The 14,174-nt window shown below is 42.3% G+C and overlaps 1 protein-coding gene across 1 annotated transcript in view; it reads left to right on the top strand.

Annotated features, from left to right (window-relative positions):
* ano3 (anoctamin 3) overlaps positions 1–12,521 on the top strand; it is a 48,811-nt gene extending 36,290 nt beyond the window's left edge. The window contains exons 15-26 of the mRNA XM_061676033.1: positions 894–976; positions 1,145–1,285; positions 1,558–1,722; positions 1,923–1,959; positions 2,086–2,197; positions 3,317–3,374; positions 3,604–3,701; positions 3,910–4,067; positions 4,691–4,843; positions 5,892–6,042; positions 6,122–6,311; positions 8,552–12,521. Coding sequence (XP_061532017.1) covers positions 894–976; positions 1,145–1,285; positions 1,558–1,722; positions 1,923–1,959; positions 2,086–2,197; positions 3,317–3,374; positions 3,604–3,701; positions 3,910–4,067; positions 4,691–4,843; positions 5,892–6,042; positions 6,122–6,311; positions 8,552–8,734 — 1,529 coding nt within the window. The 3' untranslated portion in view covers positions 8,735–12,521. The remainder of the gene's footprint in view (positions 1–893; positions 977–1,144; positions 1,286–1,557; positions 1,723–1,922; positions 1,960–2,085; positions 2,198–3,316; positions 3,375–3,603; positions 3,702–3,909; positions 4,068–4,690; positions 4,844–5,891; positions 6,043–6,121; positions 6,312–8,551) is intronic.
* Positions 12,522–14,174: the final 1,653 nt, after the last annotated feature.

The following is a 14,174-nucleotide window of genomic DNA, read 5'->3' on the forward strand; positions in this document are numbered from 1 at the left end:
GCCTTATCTTACAGGGAAAAAATGTGGGAAAATGGGTTATGGCGCGATGAAACCAGCTGTTTTTCTTCAGCTGGATTTTGGGTCTCGGTCAAGGTAGAGGAAATTATGAACAGTTCCAAATATGAGTCAGTGTTAGCAGAAGACCTTCTGGCTTCCCTTAGAAAACAAACAAAATGACAGGAAAAGCTTACTAGACCATTTCTGAACTTTATTCGGGGTTATTCAGAGGAAATTTAAATGCTGTGCTAACTCCCATTTAACATGGGTTTGGATGTGACTGGTTCATTCTGAACACAGCCACATACCCAGTTATAAGAGGGTGTGCAACCACATTATCTCAGTTGTTTATTTTTACTTTCCCTTGTGTAAAGATCTCCCCCCCCCCCCAAAAAAAAATTTTTTTTACAGGTTGTTGGTCAGATTTATGGAGGAAGAAGTTCTGAAATGATTTATCTTGTTCTCATTTTTTTTAACCTGGCAATGAGTTACCTTGCGTATGAAATGATCAACGACTGTAAATCATTCTGTTGAATGCTGACGTCCTTCATTGTCAAATCGCATTCTTTTTTTTTCTTTTTTTTTAATGGTGTATCCTGACTAATCCATAATACGTGGAAATTCTCGAGGTCATCGCTGGTTTAGTGTGCTCCGAATAGCACGGTAGAGCAGTGCGACAAAAGCGACGATGCCCATACCCATCAAATAATTTCAACGTGAACATTGACCTTATTCCAGCAAAGAGATTTAGGATGTAACAAGCACACTGGATGTTTGAGCATCAGTAATGACTGGCTTACAGTTATTGGGATGTTCCCTTTGATTCCGCCTATAATTAGCACTCAAGACTTATGTTGTACCTCAAAGCTGATCAATAATGTGATGGATCCCTGCAGCCACTGTCTTCCTGGAGTTTTGGAAGAGGAGGAGGGCCGAACTGACTTACGACTGGGATCTCATTGACTGGGAGGAGGAGGAGGTAGGTCCGCGAGAGCCTCTAATATAGATCCACTCGCGCCTTTTATGATTTCGTCTTCATTTTTTTTGCGCCGTGCGTCCTCTAAATATGACACCGCCATTGTGTTCCGCTAATAGCGTCTGCGGTTCAATAGTTCAGAACCAGAATGTGTGTCGTTCATTTCATCAGGAGGAGCTGCGGCCTCAGTTTGAAGCCAAATATTCTAGAATGGAGAGAATCAATCCCATATCTGGCAAGCCCGAGCCTTTCCAGCCTTTATCAGACAAACTCAGCCGGCTCATGGTGTCTGTGTCCGGAATCTTCTTCATGGTAAAGCCTTTGATCTCGCAATAATCTGCCCACTTGAGTTTTTCAATTTATTATTCTGTGTGCTGCCACAGGAGTGATCTCATGTGCCAGCTGTGGCATTACATCCCCCCCTGCTGGACAAAATATCATGGCACATGATAATAATCATCATCATCATCATAATAATAATGAATAATACCTTTATAGACTACTGTACAGTAATTATCTCAATGTTTATTTCTTGTAGTGCTTTAACACCGCTAACAGCCTTTTAAAAAATACTCTCTGCTAAGATTTCCCTGGTCCTGACAGCCGTGTTTGCCGTGGTGGTTTTCCGTCTCATTGCCATGGAGAAGTTTGCCTCCTTCAACTGGCATTTTGTGAAGAAGAACTGGCAGTTTGCCACCTCTGGCACTGGTGTCTGCATCAACTTCATGATCATCATGTCTCTCAACGTGGTGGGTGTCTGGACAGGAGCATCGTCTGGCATGTTCACATACTGAAGGCCGGCGAATTTCCCGTGAAACATTTAACATTTATAGTATTTTTATTCTAGGAAATGTCACACCCACAACCAGAGAGTCTTTCCCCCCCCCCCCCCCCCCTTTTCTTTCTCCCGCCTCTTAACATTATTTGTCGCCTTTCTGGTTTTTGTCAGGTGTATGAAAAGGTGGCCTATCTGCTGACAAATTTAGGTGAGCTCAGTACACTTTCTAACATTGTTATAGCTCTTGTCCCAGCTTGTTGACAAGCCTTTCTTTCTTTCTTTCTTTCTTTCTTTTCCCTCGTCCACGCCGCACCGCCCTCATCTCCCCCTGCAGAGCATCCAAGGACAGAGTCTGAGTGGGAGAACAGTTTTGCTCTCAAGATGTTCCTCTTCCAGTTTGTAAATTTGAACAGTTCCACATTCTACATTGCATTCTTCCTGGGAAGGTAGGCCAGTTGCCATGGATCACATTTCCTGCTTTTACAGGGTAGACATTTTGGATCATGCAAAGTGTTTACTTTCCAAATCCCATGTCAGTCAGTGTATGTGCACAAAACACCCTTCCTTTCCCTTCTCAATGTATAGTTACAGTATATGAACACAAGTATTCAAGAACTCACGCTAAGGTTGCAAAGTAGCAGCACATTTCCAGTGAAAAGTCCCCCAAAAACTTTGCATTAGATGAGCAGTTCTACAAATCTTCTGCATTTGACATATTTTGTCGGAATGATCGGGTCTATAGAGGATAGTACATATGGGATTTTTACAGAGTGGCACCATTACCGAGTGGTTAGCACATCTGCCTCGCCATTCTGAGTTTGGGGGTTCGAATCCTAGGTCCAGCCTTCCTGTGCGGCATTTGCATTTGGTCCCAGTGCTTCTGCAGGTACTCCGGTTTCCTCCCGCATTCCAAAACCATCCGTGTTTGCGTCATTGAAGACTCTATATTGTCCTTAGTTTTGAATGTGAGTATGCATTCTTTTTCTCCATGAGCCCTCCAGTCCAAGGTGTACCCTGCCCCTTGTCCGAAGTCTGCTGGGATTGGCTCCAGCACACCCACCGGCAATGCTAAGGATAAGCAGTATAGAAAATAATCGATGGATGGATCATTTATAGTAGTTCTTTTTTGTTATAGAAATACATTTGTGACTGATTTGAACACACAATATGTTCGTCAGTGATTTTTATACACACAAATATAACACACTAATATTATTCTCCAAGAAAAACATTTTCTCTGGTTATGTGGGGCTGTCATGTGGCTAGTTAGTAGGTATGAGCTTTTTCTATTTAAAATGGGGCCTTGGCTAAGTAAAGGCTGGTAAACATTGATGACATACTTTACTTTTAAAATACTTTAAAATGGGCATTTCCTACCATTCATATGCCTTTCTGTGGAAAATGGAATTCCTCGAGATGATGTCACACATACTTATAAAAAGCCTGGAAATGTAAACGCAGGTTTTTATTTGACCTAATTGTGTGTTCCCCTCTCCCGCTTAGAGTTCATGAGTTTTCCTCCAATGGAATTTCTCAGCTAATATTGCCGGTCTCAATCTGTTTAGGTTTGCCGGAAGACCTGGAAAATACAATAAACTTTTTAATCGGTGGCGACTGGAGGAGGTGAGTGCAAGCATGCATCAATTTCAGCGGGTGATTATTTGAGCTGCGATTCAGCCCCCATGACTTCATGACTAAGTGACTCATCCACCCATTAATTCAGCTCGTAATAACAATATTGATGATTTTGTTTTCCGCACTCATGATCAAATCATGGATTTTGAATGCAGGGGATGAAATAGTGATATCATAATTCTTATTTTAATTTATTTTGTTGTTATTTTTACCTAAGTGTCACCCTAGTGGCTGCTTGATTGATCTGTGCCTGCAAATGGGTGTCATCATGTTTTTCAAACAAATCTGGAATAACTTCATGGAACTCGGTTTTCCGTAAGTAATATTTTGCTATAATATCTATTTTTTGGGATTATTTTGATTTAAATGTAATTGATTGTACAAGTCCACATGTATACTTTACTCCTCCTGTCACAAATAAGGCATGCCGAGACTTTACATTCTTGCATTGTTTGCTGCATTGTCAGACCCCATTGTTGTTGTCGAGTTGAGTCACCGTGCGTACGGTCTGTTGTTATCTCAGGTTGCTGCAGAACTGGTGGTCTCGTCGGAAGATGAAGAAAGTGGGTGGCGCCGGAGGACAGAATGTGGAGAGCAAAAGTCAGCTACCTCAGTGGGATAAAGACTGGAATCTGCAGCCCATGAATGCACACGGCCTAGTGGACGAGTACCTTGAAATGGGTGAATCGTTGCACTTGGACAAGAGTGTTGTTCCAAAAACACAATGTAACAACATGCAACTGTGCCGCGTACATCATCGGGAGAAGTTCAGACTCAATATTCAGCTGATAGCATTACAAAAAGATAATACGTTAAAGTTATGTACATCGTCCTCAGCACAGATGCTGATTATGAAATGTCTTAGGTGTGCCCATCACCGCTGACATGTTTTCCTAGTCACACTTGGCTGGAACTTGCAATCTAAAGGGTTCAAGAAACAGTATCTTTGCAGTGCAGCCAAGAGAAATGCAACAAAATGAAGAGAACACAATAGGCAATTTCATGGAACACGTATTAGAATTTAGGTTGTAAATGTCGGTCAGTGCTTCTAATAGCGTTTAGGCCAGCAGATAAAGGACAGGTCAAGTCATGAAGAAAAAGATTAAGTTAAGTTCTTCCGAAAAATGTACTGGAAAGAGTATGAGTACATTCGTTTCCAAAATGAATCACGACTCTATTCAATAAAATAGATTTAAAACAAATTAATATGGCTTTTTCACCCCATCTGCTGGATGTGATTGGGCACTGTCCCACCTGTCTGAAAATGTAAAAGCATGAGTGAGTGAACTATTGTCTCCCCTCAGTCCTGCAGTTTGGCTTCACCACCATCTTCGTAGCTGCCTTCCCGCTGGCTCCGCTCCTGGCTCTGCTCAACAACATCATCGAGATCCGCCTAGACGCCTACAAGTTTGTCACCCAGTGGAGGAGACCCATGCCTGCCCGCGCCACAGACATTGGTGAGCCTGAGCTCGGACTGTCCCTTCACGCTCATTCTATTTTTACATTTTGAACATTTCTCGAAACACAGCTCAATATGCAGCCAGCTCCGCTTTGTCATATGTTTGCCAAGACTTCATTTTAAAAGCAATCTGTAGAGAACCAACACACCCTTAAACCATTCCGAAGTTCCTCAGGTTTGTTGATTATAAGAGGAATGCTCCACACAGGACCAAAATGTCTTGATTTATTAATCAAACAGACAGAAATTCCAGAAAGATCATCTTAATTAAGAGAGTAATGTCCTTGTATTGGCGCTGTTAACGCTCAGTCTGACATATTTATATCAATGGAAGACAAGGACATGGAAATTATTTGGGGAATGTACAGTAAGTGCATACACCCACCTAAAAGTACATTTTTGGAGACTGTTAAACATTGTAAATACAAACGTGTCATTATATTACAAACGGAAGGATAGGGCCAACATCTCCTTGTACATTTGAGTCATCTTTTCTGATCGTTTATATGGCGTTTTAGTACTTGTACAATTTGGAAGTTTGACTTTTCTACAATATTGACTGATTTTCACCCATTTTCTAAAGCTATTGGAAGGCAAAGTACTCTCTGTAACTGTCAACAAATGATATGTCATGACCACGAGTGCCCCCCCCCCACCGCTCCGCTACTCAGGAGACCTTGTATAGTCCACTGTGAGGCCCAAACTCTCCTCTTCTATTCATGACAAAAAAGAACACTCCTCAAGTTGATTAAGATGATGTAGAAAATATTGGCAGACATGAGCTAGATGCCATAATGTTCCAATTGAAAATGAAAGAAAAAGATTGAAACATAGCAAACAGTGCGTGTAATGATTCTTGAATATGCACAGTTTGCACGACCAATATTGAATTCAATGTTTTGCACACACACATGACAGGCGCGCTCACACACACACACACACACACACACACACACACACACACTGCTGGTTCATAAACCGTCATGCATGTCTGAGGTTTCCCTGTTCTGCCCGTGCATTTCAAATATTTCCGGCATACTTGTCAGGTATCTGGCACGGGATCCTTGAAGGTATCGGCGTGCTCGCTGTTATCACCAACGCCTTTGTCATCGCCATCACTTCTGACTACATCCCTCGCTTCGTATATGCCTTCAAATATGGCCCCTGCATGGACAGGGCGTACCGTCATGACGATGAGTAAGAAAACAGGATGTCAATTGTGCCAGCACAGGGATTTAGCCGCAGGTGTGCTGAGACGTCTCCTTTGGCTCTGCAGGTGCTTGCGAGGCTACATGAACAGCAGCTTGTCTGTGTTCGACATGAGCGTGCTGAAGAACAGCAGTGAGTCCGAATACTGCAGGTACCGAGACTACAGAGCCCCGCCGTGGAACGCGGTGCCGTACGAGTTCACGCTGCAGTTCTGGCACGTCCTGGCTGCCAGACTGGCCTTCATCATTGTCTTTGAGGTATGTTGAGTATGCATTTATTATTTCTTATTTATTTTAAGGCCCTCGTAAAGTGAAAATATGTCTTCCAAATCTGACAAACCCCAGCGAAAAGTGTTGGAAACAACCCTCTCAAATTTGAATAATAAAAAACAAATCACCAAGTATATAAAATGAGGCTTCAAAATGGTAAAAAAAAAACAAAATCAAGTCAGACGCTGTGGGCGTGTGTCCGCCAAATGCGCTGGAACCTCGGCCCGATCAGCTGCCGACTGTCAATCAAATGCTTCTAGAACCAGAAAAAAAGCTGCTTCCTCTATTATCGTACACATGGTGTAATGGTACATTCGCCTGACTTCGGCGCAGGCAGTCTGGGTTCGGTTCCCACTCAGTGACGGTGTGAATGTGAGTGGGGGTAGTTCTCCCTGTCTTTCTGTGCCCTGCGACTGACTGGCGACCAGTTCAGAGTGTTGTCCGCCTTTCGCCCAAAGTCAGCTGGGATAGGCTCCAGCACCCCGTGACTCTGAACAGGATCGGCGTTATTGAGAATGGTTGGATGGATAGCTACATGTTCGATCCCCAAAAATACTGTATGTCCACTAAAGTCCTCCGCTGGCTGGAATAAATCCCACTGGGTCATTGTAGAGCGTTTCCACACCCTGACAATGAGGCGCTCTAATGCGACCACGCCAGCCCAAAGCCCTGGTCCACACGCTGGCTGTCAAGTTCCCTTCTATCCCCTTCTGGTGTTTCTGCCTTTCCTTTCGTGACGTGCGAGCACTTACGGGCCGACAACAAGGCGCTCTTAAAGCGACCGTGCCAGCGGACTATCTGAAGGGAATATATCCATTTTCGGGCTTGAGGCATAGCTAGCTAGCTAAGTGCACGTCGCACTTGCGCTGAACAATCGTTGATGCCATCGAAGGCGCTGATGTTCTTATTTAGTGGTGTAGGGGCCACTCATGCTGGGGCCGAGGTGCGTCACTTTAGCCACGCCCAAAAATCGGGGAAACTGAAATGGTGAAATACAGTTCACCGCCATATCTCTGCAATTCAGTCCTACAAAGTTCTCAGTCTTTGCGGGTTTTTAGCAATGATCTTCAAAAAATTGTATCATGCATTTAGAAAGAAATCTCTGAATTAACTGTACAAGGTCTTTCATGGAAATTATTCAAAATGATGCCGACTACAATAGATTGTAAGACTCTTGTCATAGTTGTGGAATACATTTTACGTGTGAGTGAGAATGGGATCTCCCTCATTTCAGCTATTTGACAAGAAAAATATAGGGTTGTACATAGAGCATAAATAATGTATACATCTGTTCCAGACACCTGTACCCAGCATTAGCCATGCCCCATTACATTTTAGTGGGACATAATAGTGCTGATACCGGAATGTATGTTTACTGTTTTGGTTACAGTATAATCAGTGGAACTATCCAGCATCGAGAATCATAATGGGACTACCCATCTGATTTTGATCCTCCAACATTGAATACTGAAAAAGTGCTGTACAGTGGTGCCTTGAGATATGATATAATCTGTTCCATAACCACGCGAGTAACTCAAAGCACTTTACCTTCGAAATCATTTGAAATGCCCTTAGTCCGCTCCAGCTTCCCCCTAAAGAAATCAACAAAAAAAGGTGTAATGTTATTTTAAATAAGAAAAATAGCATTGTAAAATACTGTCTAAAAAATACAGTCATGACATAATTAAATAGAATGTAAAAAATTGCACAGCTTCTGCCACATTTTTGCTTCAATTCAGTGGGAATTGTGCTGCTCCTTCTGGCTCGCATGCCTTGCCACCTGGGAGCAGTAGAATACAGACATACATACATGGAGACAGACACGGCTATACACGGAGATGGACACTTCTCGGCCGCGGTAATATTAGTCGTTCTTCGCGGAGGATAAAGAATATGTGCCTGTGAGTATTGTTATATTGTATGTTTACATGTGTTGCTCCTCCAGTTCTATTCGTTAGCCTGTCTACTGCAAATCGGAACGATGGCTCGTATCTCGAAAAAACTGGTATCTCAAGGCATCAGTGTATTCTATAATGTTTATTATCGCATTGCTAAAATCCTTTTAATGATGGCCAAAGGCTTAAGTAAATTCAAAAAGTTGTTTTCATGAAGTCCCTGTACAGAGGCAGTAGTACTAATTGAAGGCAACTTGGAGCGTTGGCTTTGCATGCTCGTTAAGTTCCACTGGCATGAGTGTAACTTATTATATCGGTGAATCCTTTCCTCAGCACCTGGTGTTTGGCATCAAATCCTTCATTGCATACCTCATTCCGGACATGCCCAAGGACCTTTGTGACCGAATGCGCAGGGAAAAGTACCTCATGCAGGAGATGATGTATGAGGCGGAGCTGGAGCACCTGCAGAAGGAGCGCAAGAAGAACGGACTGCGTTATCACCACGAGTGGCCTTAACTTTTTACCCCTCACGTCTTCACCAAACGCCACGCAGCCCTCCACTCCCGCTTGCCTGCTTCTGTCTGGAGTTTAACGTTCAGCAGATTCACCAAAGACTTCACATGTGACACCTCCGAGCCCCCCGCCCCTCTAAAGCTGCTTCACCGTGAACACTCCGTCCCTCGCCATCTGCTGCGGAGTTGGCAGCACGCTTGTGTTCCGATGCCCTCCTCGATCCATCGCCTGGCTTCCTGCAGTAGCATCTACCCCCCTCTGCTGTGTATCACGGCCTCAGTGCTGTTTCACCGCTGTAATGTTTACTATGCAGATGAAGGGCTGAAGCGGTTCGCTTTGTCAGCCATCTTGCACTCTCTCTTTCTGTGCGGCAGCTAGCACTTCGTCTGCTTGGACTCGCCAGCCTCGCGCGGTCCGCTGCATGTTTTCAGTTTTCTCGCCGAGCATCGGCAAAACCGCGGTGGTTCCAGCTCATTTCGTGGCGGAGTTCCAAATAGAACGGACAACGTTCCTGCAAAGTGACTGTATATCGCCCTCGAAGCATGCTGAATTCTCCTCATGGCAAGATGTAAAACAACAGCACTCATCATGGAGAATTGTCAAAAGCAGCTTAGAAAGTGCATGGTAGTGTTGTTGTCGTGTCCTTTCTTGGTGCCTGGTTTGTGTGCGTGTGTGCGTTTGTTTGTTGTGCTACTGCCGAGCTTGACTGCCTTGCGTTCGCAGGATGGGAACTTTTCGCGATATGATTGTGCCTACAGTTGTGCGCCGACATCACGTGTGCCTGTTTGTGCTGCACGTGCGTTTTCAAGTGCAACAAGTCCTCTCTCTCTTAACTTGTTCTGCTGAAGAACCTTCTGGACTCTGCCGACTGGGTTTATTTTGGACGTGAGTCACACACACTTAGGTACCTACTGCGGTCCAATGGCTCTAAAACAACAGTGTCTGTCGTAACGTAACTCCCATTATGTGCGGCGTATGCACCCAGGAGCCGCAAATCTGCTTTTCCCCCTTCCTACGCCCATGGCCTGTTTTTCATTTGTTATTGGAAGGGATGAAGCATGGTTGAAACTTGGATCACTTGGACATACCTGTGGCTTGGATGTTCACTGCACAAAGAACATCGATCCACCGTTGTTCACTCCCCCCCCCCAAAAAAGCACTTCCACATTCATTTTCCAGCAAAGAATCCCGGCCAGCTACGATTTTAGCTCCGTTGTGATGTTAATTGTTCTGAAGTTTCAACATTTGGTTGCTTCAAAGGAAAGCCGCCCGTCATTGTCTTTGCCCAACCACAACAACAACAACAACAACAACAACAGCAACCAAAGCAGGAGTTACACATTTTGAGGCAAGACTAAAAGCGCTCCAAATTACAAACAGAAATATATTGCCTAATTTCCAGTCAGAATATGTCAATATACTCACAAGATTGTCTAAATGCTGGTAAAACAGTCAACAGTGTGGGCAATAACTTGAGGGAACTATGGCAATTGCAAAATTGTCATTTTGTCTTGCACAATCTCAGTCCATTGAGCAGCTAAGGCATTAACTAATCATGTTTTGTTCGGTAAAATGTGATGATAGAACCGTAGAGTATACTGCATCACAAAGAGGAAAGTGCTAAGGCACGTCTCTGTCCTTTGTGGCTTCGAAGAAACATTTCCCGTGCACTAATCGACTGCGAAAGTCTGTCCTCTGGAAGAGAACATTTCACATATTTCCTCAGCAGAAATAGTTTGCGAAAACCAAACAAATTGCACATCAGCCGGCTTCCTGCAATAGATTGTGTTTCAAGTGTACTCGTAAAATGTGTCCAAATAGATACTCTTACTTAGCAAGACTTGTATTTTATTTTCTACAAATGCATAAAGAGGTGTTAGAAGTATTAGGACCTTGAAAATAAAAATACAATTCCAAGATTTCAATCTTAAAGATGTCATCTGTCACGTTAACATTGTCGTTTTCCATTGATCGCGAAGGTACGGTTCCATGTGCAGAGGTGAAGCAAAACAAGCTGCTATCATATTGGTTGCGTTCATTTAATGTCCAGTGCAAAGCATGAATTGCAAAGTTTTTATTTTTCATCTGAAATAGAGGAACATTTGTTTCGTTATCACAGATCCAAGCACTAACACCAGGCCGGTCAGATAATATTGTTGTTGCTTTAAAACCTTGTCTATCTTGTTGTTATTTCTCGTATTATGAGTAATAATTTTCGATTTTGACTGGAAATGAGACAAGTATACATGGTATGGTTTTGACTTTTCCCTCAAAGTGTGTAATGACCGCTACATCGAAACACAAAAGAACAGATGATTCTAGACGTTTTGAAGGGAAATGAACCACAATTTCAAATCCGGCCTCGCCTGTGTGGAGTTTGCGTGTTCTCCCCGTGCCTGCGTGGGTTTTTTTCTCCACATCCAATAAACATGCATTGCAGTTTAATTAAGGACTCTTAAATTGTTCAGGGTGTACCCCGCCTCTCGCCTGAAGATATCTGGGAGAGGCACCAGCGAACCCTAGTGAGGATAAGCGGTACGAAAAATGGATGGATGGATGTTACATTTACAAAAGCAAACGGGATACAAAGAAAATAATAGATACTATGTCAGTATTGTTGGGAAAAATAATTTGTACTGTTGATTTTTTTACATTCAATAATCCAATTATGTTGCTGTTCTACAGTATGTATATATATTTCATGACGTATTTGTTAATTTTCCTGTTATTTTGTTTTTGTTATTCGTACTCACCCTCAGATGTCCTGTCTGCATTTCTCAGGTGTCCTCTGAATGACTGCTAATGATCAACTTTTCAATCATATTTTCTACAATCACAATCAATTGGTGCACATGCAAAGATGCACCCACTAAAAGCACGCTTTTGTTTTTGTTTTGTGTTGTTTGTCTTAGTAGATAAATCTTAAGCATATTCCACTTTAAAAAAAAAAAAAAAAAAAAAAAACACCACAACAAAGATTGCGTTCATGCTTTTCTAACCGATAATGTCATTTTAAAGTCCTTTTTATTCACTCGAGGGAGACTAATCGTTAGGGAGCTAGTCGAGGTTACCTGCTATGTGAACATCGAAAATCTATGCATGTTGTAATCCTTGTACAGTCCAGTTTGCATGATTTAGTGCCTCCTTTGAGCAGCACTTACATCAGTAAGTTTGTCTTAAACATATCGCAAACGCATTTTTTCCAGACTGAGTATTTTAGGAAGCCTAGACAAAATGTAATTTTGGTGGAGGGACAGAATTTTATACAGTGCCGCTATTTTCTAGATTTAAAAAAAAAACAAAAACGAGAGGATTTATTAAATCTGTTCAAAGATGAGTCTTAGAAATGTAGACCCAGATTGACAGAGTTGTTTGAATTGGAATTCTGTTACCCCCTAAGCTGTCATGGATGAGCTCCGTCACACTAGTATGAAGTCGGCACAGCGACAATAGCACAATGTGGGCATTGTAATGATTAGTAATAACGGCATGACGTTGCACTCTCTGAAAAGAGTGGAATTTACTTGAGCAAGTTTTTACTTTTTCATGAGCGGCAGGATGTGACATGAAGTGTATTAGTAACATGGTTTACTTCGTTCTTGTTTACATGTAAAAAAAACAGTATATATTGAAATGTATCATAAGATCATTTGGATATCCCTCTTTTCTGTAATAAACCATGGATTGTATCTTTTAAATTGGAATCGGTGCTATTTATTGCTGTATTATAGTAATAACACTAGGACTGTCAGTCATATGAGTGTCTGGGGGGGAATCAGATATGTGTGTGTGAGAGGATTTCGGTAGAGTGCATGAGAGTGTTTCACTAGTGTGCATAAGAATGTTTCAGGAGTGTTTGAGAGCATTTCAGTAGAGTGTAAGAGAGCAGTTCAGTCGTATGTGAGAGCATTTTATTAGCGTATATCAGCAAATACATTTCAGTAGTGCGAGAGCATTTCAGCAGTGTGTATGACAGTGTATGAGAGTATTTCAAAAGTGTCGATAAAACGTTTTTAGTGGTGTACTGTATATCAACGGGAAAGAAATGTCAATGTACAGTACCTGTATGAGAGCATTTCAGTAGTGTATACGAGTGAACAAATCAATAGAGATTGAAAGTGTTTCAGTCAAAAAAACAGTCGTGACTGTGAGAGCATACTACCTTGTGCAAGTGTGAGAGCGTTTCAATGTGTGTAAATGTGAGTGTTTTAGTAGTGTACTGTGTACGAGTGGAAGAAAATCAGTGGCGTGTAGAGCAAAAACAACTTCAATGAGTGTTTCACTAGCATGTATGAGAATGTTCCAGTAATGTATGAGAGCATTTTAGCAGTGAGTGAGAGCGTTTTAGTGTCCACTGTATGAGCGAAGACATTTTAGTAGTGTATGTGAGGGCATTTCTGTAGCGTGTGAGCGGCGGGGGGATGCGTCATGAGTGTTTCACGAAGTGTGTATGAGAGGTAGATAGGTCCCTGACGGCCTCTCACACAGTGTCGTAATCTCTTCAGGTTCAGTGTCCGATACAACGACATCGATATCGATATGCAGGAAATATTTTTTCCCCCGACATCCGAGTGTGTGCCACCGTGCGCAATTTTGCCTTTGCAATGTGATGCAAATCTCGCTATTCTCCTTCGGAGTTGATGAAGACTCACAAGAACGAAGCCGTTTCATAATGGCTGAATATTAATACCAAAACGGAGGCATATGCAAGAGGTGTGTATCTACAGAGCTGGGCAAATTTCTGTCGGTCCAAAAAATTGTTGCTTGGCCTCGGCTGAGATCTTTCCTCAATTGAGGGACGTTCTAGTCAGTCTAATAAGCGCTGCGTCTGCACAAAGGTTTTTGCAGATTTTGTTTATGGAGCAGACTGATTTATTTCTTTGCTCCCTCTGCAATTATAAACCAAGATTCCACTTTTCTCTGTTTGTATGACTCTGTTGAAGTAATGTTTTTGTATGGCAAAACTACAACTTGAGAAGGAATAACGGCTTTTCCGCACTTACCGTCAATACTGGTCTTAAATTCCTGAAGAAATCTGCTGACATTTTTTTCTCTTATTTATTTACAAATGTATTGCCTGCTTGAGCGGAGCAAAGTCAGTTTACCTGCTGGCATGAAAAAGAGACATCAGATATGAAATCTTATCCTCCCACTCCTCCAGAGAAGTAAAAAGTTGTGTGCCACGGGGAAACTTTAATACGTTAAACCCTTTTCCATTTGAAAATGACAACTTAGACTAAAACAAGCAAGAAAATGAAGACAGATATGAAGAAGTTAAATCACTGTGTTACTGCAACATCCAAAGTAATCTCTTACATGTCAATTAGACTCAAACAAAATTAGAATTTGACTACTCGGCTGGAAAACTGTGCATGATGTGTCTACAAGTGTGTATGATGGCGCTTTTCACAAAGAGCAGCAGTTTTGAACCACTCGTTTGAAC

Source organism: Phycodurus eques, chromosome 5 (assembly GCF_024500275.1).
Source record: "Phycodurus eques isolate BA_2022a chromosome 5, UOR_Pequ_1.1, whole genome shotgun sequence".
Lineage (NCBI taxonomy): Eukaryota > Metazoa > Chordata > Actinopteri > Syngnathiformes > Syngnathidae > Phycodurus > Phycodurus eques.